We start from the raw sequence: 21221 nt of genomic DNA, 5'->3' as shown, positions 1-21221 counted from the left end.
GATTTTTCATTGAAAGAGTTAGATTGGTTTAATTAGGAGTGGGTCGGTACGGTATATCTTAATTTTTATCCATATCTTATACTTTATCAAAAGTTTCGGTATAGAAAAATTAATACATTACCTTACCTTAATTTCGGTACGATATCGTTATTATACATTTCATACCTAAAAAACGTAATAATTAAAAAAAATTAATTTAATATAACTCTAGTTAATACATAAATCACACAAAATTAAAGATATTTATCATAAAATAAATATTCTTTTTAAAATTCCACATTATTAAAAACTAAGGAATATTAAAAATTAAATTTAGTTACAAAATTTAAAATAATCAAGAGTAAACATAAATATAGTCTTTAAATTAGACTAAAGTGAATATGAGAGAGATTCAAAACCATCCTTAATACCTTTTGTTTATGTAATTTTTTTATAAATTGATAATGCAATTAATATTAAATAAAAATAATAATAAATATTAGTTAATTTAAACTTAAATAATAAAAATTTCTCACTTTTTTAATTTGTTCATTTTTATTGAACAATTCAAGTTCATATGATCTTTTCCTAGGTTGAATTTATCTCATTTTAGTCAATCATTTGTGCATACCAATTCCTCCATTTTAAAACTCTAATTACTCATAAAAAGATCAATTATCTTTTTACCCAAATTAAAAATAAAATCACTAATCTATATATATATAATGATGCTTAATTTTTAAAGTGTCCGGATTGCCGGGTCGAAAGCTGTAGTTAATTTGGATACTTGGGTCGGATTGTGGGTTTACCCGTTTTTAAATTTAAAACGGTTAAAAATAAAATTAAAAATGCTAGAAGTATGTTTCGAACTTGCAACCTAACAAAACAAGTACAACTCTTTAACCAACTAGGCTACAAAGACTTTATATTTTAAATTCAACACCAAATTTGATAAACGCGGGACGTTTTAACATTAATATAAGTTCAACTTTTTAACTAACTAATCTATATATATATAATGATTCTTAATTTTTAAAGTGTCCGGATTGCCGGGTCGAGAGCTGTGGTTAATTTGGATACTTGGGTCGGATTGTGGGTTTATCCGTTTTTAAATTTAAAACGGTTAAAAATAAAATTAAAAATGCTAGAGGTATGTTTCGAACTTGCAACCTAGCAAAACAAGTACAACTCTTTAACCAACTAGGCTACAAAGACTTTATATTTTAAATTCAACACCAAATTTGATAAACGCGGGACGTTTTAACATTAATATAAGTTCAACTTTTTAACTAACTAATCTATATATATATAATGATACTTAATTTTTAAAGTGTCCGGATTGCCGGGTCGAGAGCTGTGGTTAATTTGGATACTTGGGTCGGATTGTGGGTTGACCCGTTTTTAAATTTAAAACGGTTAAAAATAAAATTAAAAATGCTAGAGGTATGTTTCGAACTTGCAACCTAACAAAACAAGTACAACTCTTTAACCAACTAGGCTACAAAGACTTTATATTTTAAATTCAACACCAAATTTGATAAACGCGGGACGTTTTAACATTAATATAAGTTCAACTTTTTAACTAACTAATATATAATAATGTTGAGTAAATGGATACTTGGGTCGGATTATGTGTTGACCCACCCATAAATTTAAAACGGTTAAAAATAAAATAAAAAATGTTATCCGTAATTTTTTTCACGGTTTTTTATATTATTACTCGTGCAAATGCACGGGCTAAATGCTAGTAACAATTGAGGATGACATTGTAAAACTATCACTCACAATAATTGAATTGAAAGGATTGAGTATTTAGTTTTATTCATTTCCACCTCTCCAAGAGATTAAAAGTTTGATTGGATCTTTTTTCAATCTTATCGTCTAAAGTCTAAAGATAACATATATTGAATAATGTCATAGTATAATTATATTTTGATTTGATTTAAAAAAATTATGTTTCCTATAATTAATATTAAATTATTTAATTCCTTAGAAGCATTATATATATTATATATATATATATATATATATATATATATATTAATTTATAAATATTATTTTAGTATATTTCGATATACTAAAATTTTGAAAATCTCGTACTTTACTGTAAAAATAATTTCGGTATCGGGAATATAACTTGCCTTTTTTCAGTATGTCTTAAATTTCGATATTTTTGATATATTGCGGTACAATATTTTCGATACCTATAATATTAATAATTTTTTTTAACTCCTAAATTTTAGAACCCTATTAAATGATAAGAAACAATAACCAACATTCTCCTTTTGCAATAGATTGGTTTTCAAAGGGTATGAAATAAAATAAGTGTCCACCAACCATTCAGTTTCATTCTTTAACTAGAATATAATTAAGATGGGTAGCTAGATCTATATTCATACATTAATACATATGTTACATTTCCTAGCCCATTTACCTAACTGTCCTTAATTGAATCTTTTAGACCCAACAAAAACATGTTCTTTTAAATATTATTTTATATTCGATTTTTATTTGAACACTAAAAAAAATTGCAAACCATTTACATAATGACACCATTCAGTTATAATGGTAATTGATGGATCAATGACTTTATGCATGACATCAGTGCCCAACAGTTCAGTTACCCGAAAGAATCGAATGGATCGGTTCAAATATTTATTTTGCATGTCGGTTCGGAGCTATTTCGAGTGGAAATCGTTCGATCGAGACCAAATAATTAAAAAATATATTTTGGTTCATACAGTTCTGTTTCAGTTCCTACAGCTCAAAGACTTGGAGAGGAAAAATGTAAACTAAAAAATGAATATTATTGAAAATATTTTCAAACAATTATTACATTCTTCATATAGGAACTTCAATACTATATATTAATTAACGAAACTAACTAACTATTAAAATTAACTATCATTTTTTAAGTTAACTAATTAACAATTTATAAAATAATTTTTATTATTTTCTACTTCCTCCCTTCAGGATAAACTTAGTAGACAATCTAAATGTTTACCTTGATAAAAGAAGTGTGGTAAAATATTAACTCAATATTTTTTAACAAAGGTTGCGTTGGCAATTTGTACCGACAAACTCTTTCTTTTCTTCATTTCTTTCAATCAAACAATCACTAGGCAATATCTTTTAAAGAATGCATATTATTACATCATTGTATAACCCAATTTTGAGTCAATTTTATTCAACAACCCAAATTAAGCAAACTCCATTTTTTCTATTACCCAATATAGACAGCCCAATCAATCTTCATTCAAACAATTCCACACCAAAATGATGAGTTTTTCTTTAGTCCATCCACAACAACCTCTATGGAAGTTTTTCCTTTACTAACTTTCAACTTTCAGGTTGCAGCCTTAATTTTAGATCTTTAAAAGAAGCCAATTTAACAATCTGTTAGAGCCCGAAATATGGAGCTCGTGGTGTGTTGTAAATAATATTTTTACACATAAATATATTTTAAATTTAATTTTTAAATCAATTTTTAGACAAGTTTTTTTTTAATATTGTATCATCCTTCCAATATCATATAAGATATATAAGACATGAGGAACCGAAATGATAAATTTTATTACAGAAAATTTTATTTAAAATTTATTTATATTAAATTTTAAGTGGCTGACCTTTCAAATTTTAGAATTGTCACTTAATTTTAAAAAAAAAACAAGAAAATATTTTACGTATTCAAACGTAATTTCAGATTTTTTTTCAAATTTGATATTTGGTAATATATAGAAAAGAGATTTCGCGTTATGTCCTCTATTCTCGTTAAAAATGATATTTACTTCACAAAATTTTGGCTATTTAGAAATTTGATTTTATGGTTGATTTATATATTATTTTTCAATTTTTTGGACATATATTTATATTTTGACGTTTTAATTTTAAATTATTAAAATAAATGTCGATACCTGCGATTGATATCAAAAATTGTAAAAAATAATACATAATAGGCCTTAGACCGAGCACGGGGTTGACCTTTGATTCATTAGACGCAATCCATAAGCAATATGGGTCGGTTTTGGACGCGGTCTAGGATGTTAGATTAAATTGTTAGATTAAGTTAAATAAAGATAAGGGGAAATTAATTAAAAGAGAAATAATTAATTAATAAACTTAAGAGAATAAGTACGACATAGTTTTAATGATGTGGTCTAAACAAAACTAAGTTGTAGTCTGTAAAAAATTAAGATATGATCTGAACAAGAACTAAGTTGGATAATTTGCCTTTGTGCAGGTACAGATCTAAAGAAGTATGTATTCGGACGCAGTCTAAAGCAATCGCATATTGACGGAGTCTGGACTTCTTAGATGGAGTCTGAAGAAGTGCGCAATCAGACGCAGTCTGAACTTCTTAGACAGAGTCTGAAGAAATGCGCAATCAGACGGAGTCTGACTTCATCAAACGTAATCTGAAGAAGTGCACGAGAAGACGTCATCTGACTTCATCAGACGTGGTCTGAAGAAGTGAGCGAGCAGACGTTGTTTGACTTCATCAGACGTGGTCTGAAGAAGTACGCGAGCAAACGTCGTTTGACTTGGTCTGAAGAAGTGCGCGAACAAACGTCGTCTAACTTCATCAAACGTGGTCTAAAGAAGTGCGCAAGCAGACGTCGTGCTTTTGCAGCCGTCTGAAGAAGCGTCTGATGCCTTGCTTCAGCAGTCGTCTGAAGAGGCATGTGATTTTCTACTCAGCTCATCAGCTTGGCAATCAGCAACTCCTTATCAGTCGTCTTCCCAGACAGTTGAACACGCTTATATTGCCCAAGTGCCATGTATTTAAATATTCCAGCTCAAGTGTACTATTCCGTACACCACGTTCTTGCAAATATTCTCTAGTACAATCTGGTACGCCATGATCAAACACATATCCTCTACTGTACGGTTTTGTACTCTTGATGTTCATCCAACGAATAGTTGACACGTGTCCAAAAGGAAGATTTGACCGTTGGTGCGTTTTCAGTATAAATAGAAATTAAAGGACAACGACGAATCTCTCTGGTTACACTCGCTCTTGCTTAATTACACTTTCTTGCTTGCTCTCTCTATCAACTCGATTATTCTACAAACACAAGTGCAAGAATTCCAAACTGTCAAGTGATGTGCTTACTCTCCCTATGATTATTCTATAATGCATCTATTGTCTTTTTTTTGTGAAATCTCAGTGTTGTAAGTTAAATAGATGTTGTTATGTTCAATAAAGAGTTAGCTAGGAGTTCAGAAATATGTGATTGTTAAGTCTTGTGTTTTCTTACCGAATTTGTGTAGCGTTCTATTCAAATCAAAGCCTTCTAGTGAATATCCTTCTGGAAACAGAAGAAGGGGTGACATATGAATTTTATCTCTGAACATCCATAAAACTCCGTGTGTTATTTCCTTTTCGTTTCTTACATTCGTTTTGTTGGCGTTTCAAATCTAGCAAGCAGTTCCGCACTTGATCTCGTTCAAGAACTTGCAAAGATTTGTGAAGAATAACAACAGATCTTAATTCCTCACAGGATTAACATCGAATTGAAAGTAATAAGTTGTTAACTATTCTCAGAACCCCATCTCTATATTAGACACGAATCCTAACAGAGGATTTAGTTAACGTGGGGCGAGGCAAGTAGGTTGGACGGATGAGGCCGGACTAAACTTAAACGCATGGGCCGTGTTTTGGCCGATTTGCTTTCGTCTTCAACCTTTGGTAGAACCAAAACTGCAGGTTTTGGTTGTCTTAAGAGGCATTAATCGTGGAACCAATTATATGGGGAGGTTCGTCTCTCCATTTGGATCATAACTATCTTACTTTGGAGTTATCATTCAACATTCAAAGGCATGGTCGGAGTCTCGACGGAAATTTCAAAGTTTTGTCGGAAAAAACATAATTCGAAAATCCTTGGTCCAATTCAACTTGTGGGCTTGTAAAAAGCTTCTATAACCTTGTATGCAATTCGATTACAACCCACTCTTAAGAAGTATTTGCAGCTTTTGGGTGTGTTATAACAACCTCTAATCACCTTGTTTGAAAAAAGAAGAAGCTTGAAGCTTTTTGTTTTTAATGGCAGAGTTTGGTATAGGTTGATTGATGTATTGGGAATGAGTTCATTGTGTTTGTCTTTCTCAAGAGGTCCTACTTATAGGTTGCCAAAGTCGATTGAATTCGGGACAAAAACATCAATGATAAGTCACTTACTTACCTTAATTATATCAACATAGGGGTATGATTCGGGCCAGGCTCGTAGGCAAAATGATCGTGTGACTATGGAGGTCGTTTGACTTTTTGAATCATTCGATTTGGCTGAGCATGGACGAAGATAAGCATTGACCGATTTTAAATAAATTGTTCGTACTTATCCTTTGTCTCATGGAAGGAAACAAAGTTGGGCCGCCATCACGCGTTGTGCGCGGTCCGAGATGTTTTTTTCACGTTCAGTTAGGTTTGGGCGTTCTGTATGCCTAGGTCGTTAGCATGGCGTTAGCCTTCCTAGTGTACGCTCATTGGTCTAGTGGTTTTAGCCTTTGTAAACACTAAAAATCTACACACCAATTTATAAAATTAAAATAATTATTTTGAATTATTTTTGAATAAATAATTATCCCTATGACCAAAACCTAATTAACACAATTAATTAAACTAATTATTATGATAAATAAAGCCTAATTAAGGAAAATTGTCAAAATAAATAAAATTATTTGGGATAAATGTTTTACTCAATATCTTCAAAATAATTTTAGAAAAAATAAGGGATTAAAATAAATAATTTAGGATGAAATGAGGTACCCATTTCATCCCCTAAAATTATTTATTTAACCCTAAAATATGCACACACAAAAAATGGTAAAATATTTGTCATATTTATTTTAATATTTTGTGTATTTAAAAATAGCAAAAATAAATCTAAAAATGTGAAATAAAAATTAATTTCAAACAATCCTTTAAGGTTTTAAATAAAAAAAAAGTAAAATTCGCAATCGGGTATAACCGAAATTTTGTAGAGTGGCTACAGCCGAAGCAGCAGCCATCGGATGAGCGTTAGATTGTCATCCAACGCTTCAAACACGCCCGCGTAGCCCGCTGCAATGGAGGGAACGTGTGTCTGCGCCGCACCCTATCAACTAACTAGACATTAACGTCATCCATTAAAACACAACGACACTTGCGAAACGCCAAAATGCGCATGAAACAACGTTGTTTCATGTGCCACCATCTTCTTCGTTGCGATCACCGAAGGGATAAGGATGAGGTTTCGTCTTTGATTTCTCAAAGATGGAATATAGTCTACAATCAACCATTTCGGTCGATTTAAAGGCTTAAATGATCACTCTATCAAGGTGATCATTTCTCCTACATCAATAGGGATGATTCATCCATATTTCACCAAGTTGGTTCAAGAACAGCCAAAACACCATTAATGACTTTTGGCTGATTAAGTCCACTTGAAGCCTCCACCGACTCAGGGATGTTATTAATACATCTCCTAGGTCATTCCGAAGACAAGAGATAACATCTCAAGCCCTGAATCAAAAGTTTTCAAAAATCTGCCATTGAAGCCAAAGCTTTTGATTTTTTGAAAATTTCGTATAAGGCTCTAAAGTTTGGATTTAAGCATCCCAAATTTTTCTCTAAGGATCAAGGAGTGTTCTCTAATCCTTAGTAAAGTTCAAATCACCCTCTAATTCATATTTACAGTTTGAATTAGAAATTTTATATTTCAAATTGCGTAAGCTTGTGTGATTATTGTTTATGGTGTTTTATGGTTGAAAATTCATCATTTGATCATTTATGAACTTTCTGGATATGTTAGAAATAATCAATCAACCTAAAACAGAAAAACCCAAAATTGAGTTAAAAAAACGTATTTTTTGTTCTTGGGTTAATTCTTTTGAATCACACCCCATAAAACATTCCAACATGATTGTAATCATGTTGGGAAACTGTTTGGATCATGTTTGATCAAAATCAAAACTTTCAAAATAATTGGAAATTTTGAGTTATTTATTTGGTCAAAACGAACCGTCAATGTTCTTGTTTTTATAACAATCAAGTATATAAGATATAATGAAACTATTGGATAACTCATCTCCTAAAAAAAGATTTAAAATCAAAAAACAAAATTTTGATAACAAACTATTTTGAATGATTTGATCATCATTCAGGTTAATTGATACATTGAGATGATGATCAACATGTTTTTGGGAGCTTTGTGAAGTTACTTAAGCTTTTGGATCAAAGAATCCGAGCTTAAAACAAAGTTTTCAAAAATTGCACCTTTGTGTTCTTAAGGATCAAGCCATGTTAGCCTAGGACCGAGACCTAGGACCGAGAGGTCCGATCGATATTTTTAAGATAAGACCGAGAGATCCGACTGATGTTCTTGAGTTAGGACCTCACCGGGAGGTCCGGCCGAGGATTTTTATATCCAGGACTGAGAGGTCCAACCTAGGACTGAGAATTCCAAGACTTAGGACTGAGATGTCCAAACCCAAGACCGAGAACTCCTAAATTTGAGACCAAGGAACTTAGCCCAGAGTTAACCTAGGACTATGGTAGACCGGTGATCTCAGCCAAGGACCGGGAGCCCTTAACACCTAGACCGAGGAACTTCAGCACTTCGACCGAAGATCCCGAGCCTCGACCGAGAGGCTCCTCCACCTAGACGGCATAGGACTCCGGTCCTAAGGCCTGTTTGGTTACAATTTTCAAAAATTCAATTTTTTTTCTTTTTAATTTTGGGACTTCAAATCATTTTCTAAAAATCCTAAAAAATTAAAAAAAAAATGTTTTTAAAATATTTTAAGGATATTTCCACAAAAATATTTTGATAAAGGCTCGTTTGTGATTTATGTTTAAACCTTAATGCCTTTAAAATGACTAATGTTCTCCATGAATTTACCCTAAGACAGTGACATCAACTACAGGTACCAGCATTTTAAATATTATTGTTACAATATTTTAAATAACGCACAAACATTATGCATGTTTAGGACCGGAAGAATAATCGGTAAAAATAAAACATAATACAACTGATTTTCAAAACCAAAATTTATAAGTAGAGACCGTTTTTAAAACGGATACGGAGGATGAAACACGAAAGTCATTTATCAAGTATTATCAAACTACGAACTAAAAAAACTATGACATGTACGTTTATACACGTATGTCAACTTTTATTGATTTTCAAAAATTAATTGGACTCTTTTTCAAAATAAATAATATTTTAAATTAATTATATTTAATTAATTTAAACCAACGAATTTAAAAAAAAAAATCAAATTGTGATTTGATTACCAAAAATCTCTAAATTATTTAAAATTAAACTTAGAAATTAATTATTTATAATCAGTTAAAAAAAAAAAAAGTCAGAAATCATTTAAAATCTTTTAAATTATATTTTATTTTAAAAATAAAAATATCTGGACAAATCGAGGTAGATACTCTAGAACCTTGAGTTTTTTTTGAAAAAAAATCAATACAAAATCTTTTTCCGGGTTTACATCCTTGTTTGATTTGGACCAAACAGCTTTGGTCTTGTTTTGCCATCTTGGTCTCTTTTTATTTTTTCTTATTAATTGCAAAATATATCAAATTAATTAATATAAATAAAATTTACTATTTATATATTTTAGGGTTTTATTTTCAATTATTTTTTAATTTAAATAGTAAATGTTTTTCTAAATAATTATTTAATTTATTTGAGTCTTAAATTTTAATTATTTTATAATTAATAAATACAAATTTTTTTGATAAATTATTTTTTATTTTTGTTAATTTTATTTTTAGTTATTACTTTTGGATTTTGATTGTAACATTTTATTTTAAATATTTATTTGTTTATGGTTTAAATTTTGGTTATTTAATTTTGACATTTATTTATATTATTTTAAATTTAATGAATATAATATTTATTCAAAATAATTATTAAAATTTCACCTTTATTTTAATTATTTTAAATTTAATTAATACTAATTAATAAATTTAAACCAACTAAAATTAATGTTTATAAAACTGTCCAATATCTTGCATTGTTGGTGCTATTATTTTTGGTGGGTCTTTACCCTACTAGTTGAACCACCCTTTAAACATGCATCAATTTCCTTCCAATTTCACATTATAAGAATAAACATCTATCTGCATACCAAACCTCTCATACAAACAACTTCAACATTTAAATAAAATAAAAAATTATATGACAATAAGCAAAGAACAATGAATTTTGTAGCAAACGATGTATCGTCTCATTCGTAACTCAAGATCAACACGTATTAACACCATCTTTACAATCGCTCGTAAGATTATAAAACGTCTCCACTCTAGTCTTCGCCCTAAAAAGCACCTCCGTATCAACTTCAACTCGCATATACCCATCAAACTCAACCGAACCACCACCACCATTCAATAGTAGTCTCGTTATACCATTCACTATTATTCCCCCACAACTCCTTATAATCATCCAACAAATGAACCTTATAATAAGACCTTAACTTATCAAAGTAATTATAATAAGGTTCATTAGTCGCCACATAAACATTCCTCCAAGGCTGTATCACCCCTTGAATCTTCGAAACAATGGCCTCCGGGGATGTATCCTTATCCAAACGAGGCCACTTCTCCTTATCTCGAGCCTTCTCCCCGCGAACGACGTGAACTGCGTCGAAATCCCAATCCATACTTCCGCTGATCGCAGAAACAATGTTCATCAATCTCTTCGATTTCCACAAAGCATGCCATGGCCTCTCTATGTACTTCGAGGCTGGCCCTTCGCAGACCCTATACCAATAGTTTTCAGGCTCAGGGGCATCGAATTTTCGCCAAATGATCGTGCTTTTCTCGTTCAGAAGCTCAATCGGGGCGACTTTGTTACCCGAAATTTTTCTAACCGGGATCTTCTTCTTGTGGGTACTGGCCCATTTTCTCCAATCCCGTTTAAAGTCGCCCACTTCCGCGATTGAAGCAACTTCCTTCAAATGTTCGAAATCAAAGTACAATCTGAAGTCTTTCCCTTCTTGATTCTTATTGTCGGATGTGTAAGTTGCAGATAAACACATGCTTAGATCCATAACGAATGTTCTGTTCAGATATTGAGCCTCCCCAAGAGCACATAAGAAGCTCCAAAGATAATGGTTCATTCCTTTACAGTAATCCCCTCCTTGAGAATAGTACAAATACCTTCCTTTTCTAAAAGCCTCATCAGATCCCAAAACTGGGATGGTATCATTGATCATCTCGCCGTAGTTTTCTAGTTTCGGCTTCCCAGAGCCTCTTCTGGTCGCGTTTGGTTTTGATGAACGAGCATTTACTCCAGAGTGCCAACCCTTTGCAGACAAGACCTTGAAAGTGCAATTGTCTCCATACCCAATTCTAAATCTCCGAAAATCTCTGTACTTCCTCCATGATTTCTCCTTCTTGTTCCTGTACCTCCAAGTCGCATCACATTCAGTCGGTTTCGTGGCGTTTACGGGAGTTTGGTAATCTAGAAACACTAACGATTTGAAAACCCTGAGATTGAACTTCTCAATCGCAATCAGTACTCGTGGATCTGAACAATTAACCCGAGATAGATCGTCACAGCCCCCAGATTTGAAGGTGGAATTATCGGGTTTGGGTTCGGATTTCTCGATTGATTCTTCGGTGATTGGGACGAGGGATGCGGCAGGAGGCGGGTTAGTATCCGGTGCGTAAGCTATGTCTTCGCCTGTTTTGAGGAGGGAGGAATCGGTTTGGAAAGTAGCGTTTTGGATGTCGGTGAAAATGCGAGTTAGGGCTCTAGAGGATTCCCATGGATCGGGAGGTTTATATGAAATGGCGATTACAGTGAGTATAAGGACAGAGAAAACGAAGAAGGAGAAACAGAGGTTGCTAATGAGTTTGATTAAGTGTTGCCCAATTGGATCTGTTGTTGTTGTTGTTGTTGTTGTTGGGTCTCCCATTTTGATAGTATGAATGAATGAAAAGTTCGGTTCTTTGTAATAAGAGAGTTCGCCGGAGAGTTCGCCGGAGAGAATGATCGGAATGCGGAGTGGATCTGTGAGACGGAGATGGAGGAGAGGCGGCAGTACTAGCAAGCTAAGAGTCGGGAGGATGAAGAAGACAAAGAAGAGAGAAACATTAATTTTATTTTTTTTACAGTAATTCTTTACTACCAACAAAATAATAATAATAATAATTTCTTAATTTGTACATCTTAACCATTATTTTAATTGGTCATGGCCCACAAATTAAGTTCTTCAATTTAATTTTATTATTATTATTGTTTTATTTTTTTAAAAAGGTCAGAAAAATAAAATATTATTTAATCATAACAATAAAACATAAAATGAAAATAAAATTATAAGAAAAAATAGTACTCAATCAATTATTAAACTCGTAAATCTTTAAGAAGAATGATTAACTTCACCAGATAGACTCTACTAATTTTCTTGAACTAATTTTAGAAAACGTCATAATATTTAAGTATTATGAATGATACGGACGACTACGATAATTGAAATTTCGACGATTTCTCTCTCTAACTAGATAATCAATCAAAAAATAATTTGAATGGTAACTCAAATATGTAGGTCTGTCATATTTGTCATATCAGTCGCATCAATCCAAATATATCAACAACTAACTAAAGAATCGAGCATCACTCAATGAATCCCAGTAATACTCCACAAAAGATTTCAAATATTAGTCACTCAACGACAATGCAAAAGTAAGTGAGTTACCGATTCAACATTTTCGTGACACATACGACAACGACTAACCATAATACAACATATTTTTATGCATATATCATTCGTTAGAATTTCACAATGAATAAAGCTACATTCAAATAACGAGATCTTGGATGAAATCTTTGATTCCTAAAGTTTCTCCTAACAAAAATTATATGAAATCATCTTAACGAACAACTTATAGTAATGTCCAACATTAAATTATCCATATTTTATCAACGCATAACGTCTTGTACAGACGGTGATTTTTTGCGTCTTACGAAAAATAAAACTTTATTATGAGACGAATTCTCTATAATCTTTAATATTCTTTTATAAATTAACATAAATTTATTAAGGACAAAGAGAAGGACTATATATACTTTTAAAATTTTAAATTTATTAATATTGTTTAATTAGTTGAGTTTGCTAAGAATAAAATTAAAACTTAATTATTTATATCAAAAATTTTAAAATCTAATACTTTCGATTTTGTATACGAATCATTTCTCGTATCTAATTTTAACTAGTCTAAAGCTCCGATAAGATTTAATTATTAGTATTTTTTTAATATTAAGAAAGTTGACTCACTTAAGAGCTTTTGAATGAATTTGTATTTTTATCAATTTTTTATAAATTCTATTTTATCACATTACAATTATTTTAATTATTAAATAATTTATTTCATCAATAAAAATAATATATTTCTATTAAATATAAAAAAGACAATTTAGTAATTAATCCAATTAAAAACTCAAATAATATTTTATTTTTATAAAAAAAATAATTAATTTTGAAAAATATCTAAAAAAAAAAAAAGAAAGATAAATAAATAATATATATTTAACTAATTTATATTAACAAAATTGAGTTCAAGGTTGCCTTCTTTTAAAATAGATCAGAATCAAATTTAAAATCTTTAAATATTTTTAGTTAAGACTTTTGACAGGGACGCAAATATATGGAGGTGCTTAGGTGAGGTGAGTTAAAGTCCACACCAAATTTTATTTTTTACAGATAAGATGCGATATTACCCATAATTACATACATAATTTTAATACAACACATTGTTTATTTATTTAATTATTAAAAAAATAGTAAAACTTACATTTATTTATTCGTTTTATTTAAAATTTTCTCGTTATTTTGTTTATGTTCACCCAATTTTTTTTTAAGTCCAACCCAACTCTATATCTGAATCCACCCCAGCTTAAGTTGTTCTTATAAATTTTGTTGAAAGTGCAAGACTGTAATAGTATTACACGGTTTAACTGCGAAATTCTTATATAAGCAATGCATTAATATTAGTATATGCACTATCTGGTAGAGAATATGTGAATTATTTTAAAAAATGTTTTATTTAAAAAAAAATAAAAAGATTTGGCCAAGTTCTTCTTTCTTTAAAGCTAAGTCAAGTCATCAACATTACTTTATTTCTACTCCAATTTATATTGTCATGATTAGGTCCAACTAGAAAACAAGCCATTTATTTTGAGAAATAGACATCTAATTGAATTTACATTCTTAATAACAATTACAAGATCAATTGATACTTTTTTTCTAATAAAAATGTGGTTAAATGAATTTACATTCTTAAGAACAAATATAAGACCAGTCTTATTTTTTTAAAACGAAAGTTTAGGAATTTTTCAGAATAACGATAATCAAAATATATCCTATCACTCTTCCCTCCTTCATTTCATTATATCATTTCATTCATTAACTAAAATACTAAAATATTATTTCTTTTAAATTATTTTTTTTATTTATTATTATATATTAATACTCTTTAAGTGAGATCACGAGTCACGTCAGTCATTTCATTTTTTCGACCGGCTTGAACTAACCTTAATAAAGAACGCAGCGGGCGAGGAACTTACTAAGAAAAGCTAGGCCTCTCAAATTGCATCAGGACTGCCACAATCCCGCTATTGCAAGCTTCGGTTTGGTGGTGAACATTATAACCACCTTAAGTAGTTGAAAACCGAGGGAGCAGCGGGTGTCTTTATTACTTAACTCAAAATTATCACAAATAATAAATTATTTAAATAATTCAAATTTGAATATGGACCTTAATCATGATATAGATTGTGGTCCAAATAAAGTACTGGATTCTGGAAGAGTCCAAAATGTTCAACAAGATTAGTGAGCCTTCTAAAGTTTTAAACTACCCATTGAAAACGAGGCCCATCCACCAGCCATTATTTATGTACTCCTAGATGTTCTTCTATATTTGTTAATTTGGTTTGATTAAAAATTAAATTATTTGGGTTTTTAATGGGTTAAATCATCTTATTTTATATTTAAATATATATTTTTTTAATATTAAGTAATATTATTTTAGTTAATAAAATCAGTGATTTGATGATAAAAATGATAATGTTATATATGATATAAAATTTATAAAAATCAGATAAAATCTTTAAAAAAAATCTAAATAACCCCAATAATTGGGTACCAATTATTATTATTTTTAATTTTTTTAAAGAAATTGAGTATATGATCTGTCTCATTTAATTATGTAGAATTTTATGACCAACCAAGTACAGTGAACCAGATATTCTAGAAGATGCCAAGCCAAGACAGCTCCACATTTATCATTTTAATGTATAGATTATTCACCTATATTATTGGAGAATTTTAATTAAATTTTGATCACATAATTCAAAATGAAGGACCCAATTATGTGAGTGGGACATTATAAGCTCTATCTGATGTCTTCTATATGTAACAAGTATTACCAATTCTGTCATAATAAGAAAATTTCAATCTTCCAAGTTTGTTATGTGAAGTTTATCACAACACTTTCAATCTTGTTTTTTTAATAAATTATCGTAATAAATTAAACGGTGGTTTCAAAATCTCCAAAGACATCTCGAGCACTAACATCAAATAGAAGTTTACGACCTAGGAAATGATAGTGTTTGATCGTGTGATTGTACCTTATAACTTTTCAGCCATTACTTCTTAACATATTTTAATATTTATACATCTTTAATCATATGTCATCGAACTAGCTAGCTAGATCACATAATTAATTAATTTGTTCATATATAATTGGTAGTTCATGAACTTATCCAGGAAGACATATCATAGGATAAAAGTGATTTAAATAATAAATTAGAAAAATCAATATTCTATTTTGCATGCCGTGTCTGTTCATTTAACCAAATTAGGCATGCATGCCGTGTCATGAAAATCCATGACATTACAACTTCATAGATTCTTATAAGTACATGTACTAATTAACACTTATTCTTAAAAAAAAAAATCCAACTAAACTAATTAATACTTATTGTATATTTATTTATCTCTTATGAGTTTTTTTGTATAAGAAAGTTTATTTTTTCAAATAACCCTAAAAAAAGATTAAAAAAAAAGTAAGAAAGAAAAGATAAAAGATACTAAAAAGATAATTTAATAAGTCACGGAATTCTCGTCACCAAATCCTAACAATGAGGCCGGGGATACAAAGAATGCATTCATACGAGTTTATCTAAGAGATCTACGATAGATAGATATCCCTCCAAATGCACATATTTGTCGCATTGTACATCTACTAGTGAAAATTTCTTCTTGATTGACAATTATTTAAAAAAATAAATAAAATAAAACTAGATCGAATGTTATTTTGAGCAAACAATCGACCGATAGAAGAAGGTCTATCTTATGTCAATAAAAAAAATACTCATATTATTCAAGTCTACTAATATTTCTCAAAATCAAGTGATTAATCTAGGCACAATCCATTTAAAGAAGCATATTTGTTAGCACAGATATTCCTACTTTTTGTGGTTCTAATTTAAAGTTTGTCCTAGTTTTGTATACATAAAGCATAATAATTTAATTAGACAATAATTGTTTATATAGAAATAATTACAATAAGATATAAAATAGTCAATAGTTTTAGATTTACATGTTGATTTCTGCATTTTCTGACATTATAGTTGTTGCCAGCTTATAATCATATCTTATTAATTGACATTATTATTATTTTAGTAAACAAGTTTGCAGAGTGTACTGTATACACTAATAATGTGTACTCGTTGTACGATGATTAAGTATCTATATATCAATGATTTGAGATATGAGGTGAATTTATTATTTGGAATTGTCCCATTACAAATTAAGTAGATCTTAATTAAAAATAAAATAAATCAGCTTCCAATCTATTTGTGAGTAATTATATATAGTTTCAATTACTTTATTATTATGGATTGAAGTTGAAGGTCCTATGACTTTTATAAGCTATATTAAGAGTTGAAGAACTTATTTGGTTTTGAATTATTTAAATAATTAAAAAAAAAATCAAAATCATTTTACTTCCTTTCTTATTCGATTTTAAATTATTCAAACAATCCAAAAATATCAAACATCACTTCTTGTCTCTCATCTATCAAATCAATCAATTAATTAATTAAAATATTATATATTTTATTTATATATCAATACTTTTTAAATCTTTTTTAAAAAAAAATTATCTCCTCAAAATCGTTATCAATCATAATTTGTTCTCTAGATTATTTCAATAATTCAACAAGGCCCAAATCACTCCATTCATTAACCAAAATACACTCTATTTAAAATTATTATTTATATATATCAATACCCTTTTAAATATTTTTATCAAAAAAAATTTACACCTTCATCGAACAAGTCCTAAAAATTTTAGTGTTGAAAATTAACTTGGGTGAAATGTGATGAATGTTCATTCTTATTTTTTTTTAAAATTTTGTTATAAGGAATTAATTTTTATTAAATTCAAATAGACTTAATATATACAAAAATAAGTAGTAAATAATACAAGAACATTTACAAAATAAACAATTATTGGTATATATCCAATTGTATAAACAGTTTACAAAAATAAACTCAATGAAAAAATCTAACAATTAAACAATTTATTGAGGGTCTTCTACAAACTCATTTGAATTCATGAACAATGAGTGTTGAAGTAGAGCAAGTCGAACTAACCAATTAAGCAGTATCGGAAACATTTGTATCAAATATCTTGAACGACGATTAAAATCATCATTAACCGATGGTTAGTAAACAACGCTGAAAAAGGTCATGCTAAGTAAAAATATATCATCTACATATATGGCCGAAATAGTGAGAAATTCATACAAAATCATGAGACCAATTGTAAAAGGTTCTTCTTGTAAAAGATCAAATTTAGTAATTTTATTAAAAAAATGAAAAATAATTCTATATTCGATTATTTCATATTCTTTGTGGTTAAGAAGGGACGGACACAAATTAAAAAAAGAATTACCAACATAATCGAATGGTATGACCCGCAAACGACATATCAACCATTAAAAGTATTATTCAAATTGTAAAAATTCGAGATAAAAAACCGATCCGACTAAGCATAATATTGGACCGAACAAAACGCGATATCAACTCAAATCTGAGTGATAAAAAAAAAACAAAACACCCTCGATGCTAAAATGTCATCGAGGGACCAATAAAGATTGACATTTTAATTTTCTGTGGAGTTTATTTCTTTAAAGAGATAAATTAGGATGTCCTTATTTGTTGATTATTCAATCTAAATCTCTTCAAAATAAAAAAAAAATTATAACTTATAATATTATTGTATTAGTCAAATTAACAAATTAAAAATGACTAAATTTTATAAATAAATACTACTAATAAAAATTAATGTCAATACGCGGCTATAATATGGAATTCCAAGATGAGGAGGTTGTTGTACTCTCTTTATTTAAGTCTTTAGTCAAATTCACTTGCTACCCAAATATTCTTCACTCCCATTTTCCAACTACCCTTCCAATTTTATTTATTATATAGTATAAATTGAATTTATAATGAAATATAAAAAATTGTCGGTCACATACAAATTATTTTAAAACAATATAGAAATTGGATAATAAGATGAATTATATATATGCTTTCCATTGAATGAATCAAAATTATTGTGTGTTGTAAATAAAAGATGAACTTATAATCAAAACAACCAACAAAAGAATTTCTATGTCATCTTTTTCCTATACACATTAAGGAAATGAATTAACGATAAGATCATTGTTACAAATTAATCATCGTCTAACACCGTCGGTCACCACCTAAAGGAGAGGGTTGGTGCGGCATCGAAAAACTTAACCGCGACAATTCTCCTCCACTCTTCTTCATCTCGTCGTAACTATTCGATAAGAATTCCATCGATGAGTTTGATCTTATCGGATTATCGTCATTTCTCCTTGGAGACAAGTTTACTTGTTCCAAAGCATGACATTGCAGCTCGGTCGGGTAAACCCTCAAACACCCGATTCTTGGTCCAGCACCCGTACTCCATTTTCTCGACAATTGTTTACTTAACTGCCCATACGAATCCATCTTTTCTTTCGAATTAATTCTTTCCAAAATACGGTTAGCCACGGCCATTTCTTCATTCTCCAACAAATCATCCTTATCTGGTATCGAGATGGCCGACATTTTTCTCTCATGCAGGCCTATGGATTTATCATCGATCGAGTCTTCCTTGGTAGAAACACTTCTCATTTTATTGACAACAGATTCTTCGTCTTCTTTCGGGTCCAACTGATTATCATCAATATGTGAATTAGGTTCTCTACAACAAAAAATAAAATAAAAACGCAACATGACCACGACATAGATATTAATTTACCTCGACGTTTGTAAGATCTACGTTGTTCTTGTTCAAGAACGAGATGAAGTCTTGAAAGTTTTCGGGTGTTGGTCTATAATGACCACTGTGAGGCCAAATCGCCTGTTAAGAACATAAAGAAAAGTCAGTTTTTGTTAATCAAAACTCAAAAGCTTTATGAATTAAGATATACTCATAATCATTTCAACATAGATCAATCAATCATACCTTTAAGGTGCCATTCTCGACAACAATCCTACCAGCAGAAGACGCGGCTCCTCCAGCCAAGAAGCTAGAATGTTGGAACGTTCCTCTCTTCTTTTGACCGACATATAGAGACATCGACGTGCTGAGGACAAATATCCATTTTGCCCCTTCGGGGTCACTAGTGTTCAAAAACTCCCCGGTTCGCTTATACAGTAGCTTTCCATCGTTAACTACAACTTCATACGCCATCCTTTCCATCTGTAGTTAACAAGAAATAAATTATTACACAATTCCAAGGAAACTCAATAAAAGAAAAACAGTTCATGATCGAGAACTACTAACCGGGCCAAGATATTTGATGCATTGCTGCAAAAGTTTCGATCTTGGGCACTTATCAACAAGATTCATCTCTTTCCCTTCACCAATATCCAGCCTGCAGATTTAAACACAGCATAAGATCTATATGCTCTTCTCTATTCAAGAAATTTTGTATTTCTTTTAAGCTTACCAATAGAAGAAGGGCTCTTTGCTCTGAGAATGCAGCCATTGATCATAATAAAAATGAAGATTATGCCCGTATCTGTGTCGCGGATCAATCTGGTCAAGAACAGAGACTTTAATTCTTCGATCATAAGAAACAACAAACGTCGAAAAAAGACCAAGATTATATATATATACTTACCGCCTCGAGCCAATGTTGTAATGCAAGTTTTTGAGCTTTACCATTCTTGGATAAGCCTTTCCCAACCTAGAACAAGACAATGGTAACATGTTAAACAAACTGTGAATAAAAAACAATTTTAATCAAGTCTAATTTCAATTAGGTTTCGGGTTTTCTTACCTTGGCAGCCCTGGTTCTGGCCCTCGACCACCGGGAAATAGCAGATTCGTGTTTATCGACATCAAAATACGATATTGAACTCCTCTTGAGTTCTGCAAAATCCAATAACTTCCACCAACTTTGCTCAATCAAGACAGCACAATCAGCTAGCTTTCGTCTTGTTCGAAAGCTTTTGTATACTTTCTGTAACTTTATAGCAGCTTCATGCCTTGGATTTGTCATGTCAAGAACAGGAACCACCAATCTCGGTTTAACAATTTCATCAACATTAACAGTGATATCATCAGTACCATCATCATCTAATTGTTTTACAGCGGTTTTGGGAATCGAATCTTTACGTTTGAAGCTGATTGAACGAGTGTGAGTGGGAGTTTTAACCTCGTCGTCGTCAAAACCGATTGACCCCACAATTGACTCGATAACGCTCGCCAAAGCATTGTATGCGGTAAATGGGCATGACAAAGAAATCCCCATTTGAAAAGATCTTAACTTTGTTCCTGAGTAACAAAAAGTATATTAATAAATCCAATTTCATAGAGTGTGAACACAAGCAGAAAAGACAGATCAGATGAACACAGCAGAGCAGACAGATCAGACAGAGACAAAGACAGAATGGGCAGGGAAGCAATACCCTTTATAATAATTGAAGAAAGTACACGAATGTTAACAATAAATCTCATTTCATGAGCCAAATAATTAGAACTAGAAATCTTGAAACATGGTAAAGAAAATGAAATGCAAGAACTGCATATAAACTGTTTGATTAAATGTCACAGAGAGAAACCCAAATAGGAAGAAACTCAGATTGATGAAACCCATTTCCTAGATTGAATATACATGCTCGAAAAGCTTCAAAGACGAAAGAAGGATAGGGATAAATGA

The 21221-nt window shown here is 30.6% G+C and overlaps 1 protein-coding gene and 1 pseudogene across 1 annotated transcript; both read right to left on the bottom strand.

The window, feature by feature from the left end:
• Positions 1-10046: 10046 nt before the first annotated feature.
• LOC124921407 lies at positions 10047-12085 on the bottom strand (annotated as a pseudogene).
• A 6501-nt stretch (positions 12086-18586) lies between these two features.
• LOC124921408 (IQ domain-containing protein IQM2-like) lies at positions 18587-20844 on the bottom strand. The gene is made up of 7 exons (XM_047462069.1): positions 20340-20844; positions 20181-20246; positions 20007-20095; positions 19841-19931; positions 19520-19756; positions 19313-19414; positions 18587-19224 (listed from the first exon to the last, which is right to left on the bottom strand). Exons 1-7 carry the CDS (start codon positions 20811-20813, stop codon positions 18730-18732), a joined length of 1554 nt encoding a protein of 517 aa, XP_047318025.1. The 5' UTR covers positions 20814-20844; the 3' UTR covers positions 18587-18729.
• Between the last annotated feature and the right edge of the window lie 377 nt (positions 20845-21221).

The sequence above is a fragment of the Impatiens glandulifera genome, chromosome 1 (assembly GCF_907164915.1).
Source record: "Impatiens glandulifera chromosome 1, dImpGla2.1, whole genome shotgun sequence".
Classification (NCBI taxonomy): Eukaryota; Viridiplantae; Streptophyta; class Magnoliopsida; order Ericales; family Balsaminaceae; genus Impatiens; species Impatiens glandulifera.
The sequence above is the reverse complement of the archived record's forward strand: the minus strand, read 5'-3'. Positions and strand labels throughout refer to the sequence as shown.

What these genes read in the sequence shown, in the direction of transcription:
- LOC124921408 (XM_047462069.1), bottom strand. Translation starts at nt 20,813, where the DNA reads ATGGGGATTTCTTTGTCATGCCCATTTACCGCATACAATGCTTTGGCG. An exon ending in TACAACATTGGCTCGAGGCG is followed by an intron (nt 20,096 to 20,180) that starts GTAAGTATATAT and finishes GTTCTTGACCAG; the next exon opens with ATTGATCCGCGACACAGATA. An exon ending in TAGATCTTACAAACGTCGAG is followed by an intron (nt 19,225 to 19,312) that starts GTAAATTAATAT and finishes GATGATAATCAG; the next exon opens with TTGGACCCGAAAGAAGACGA.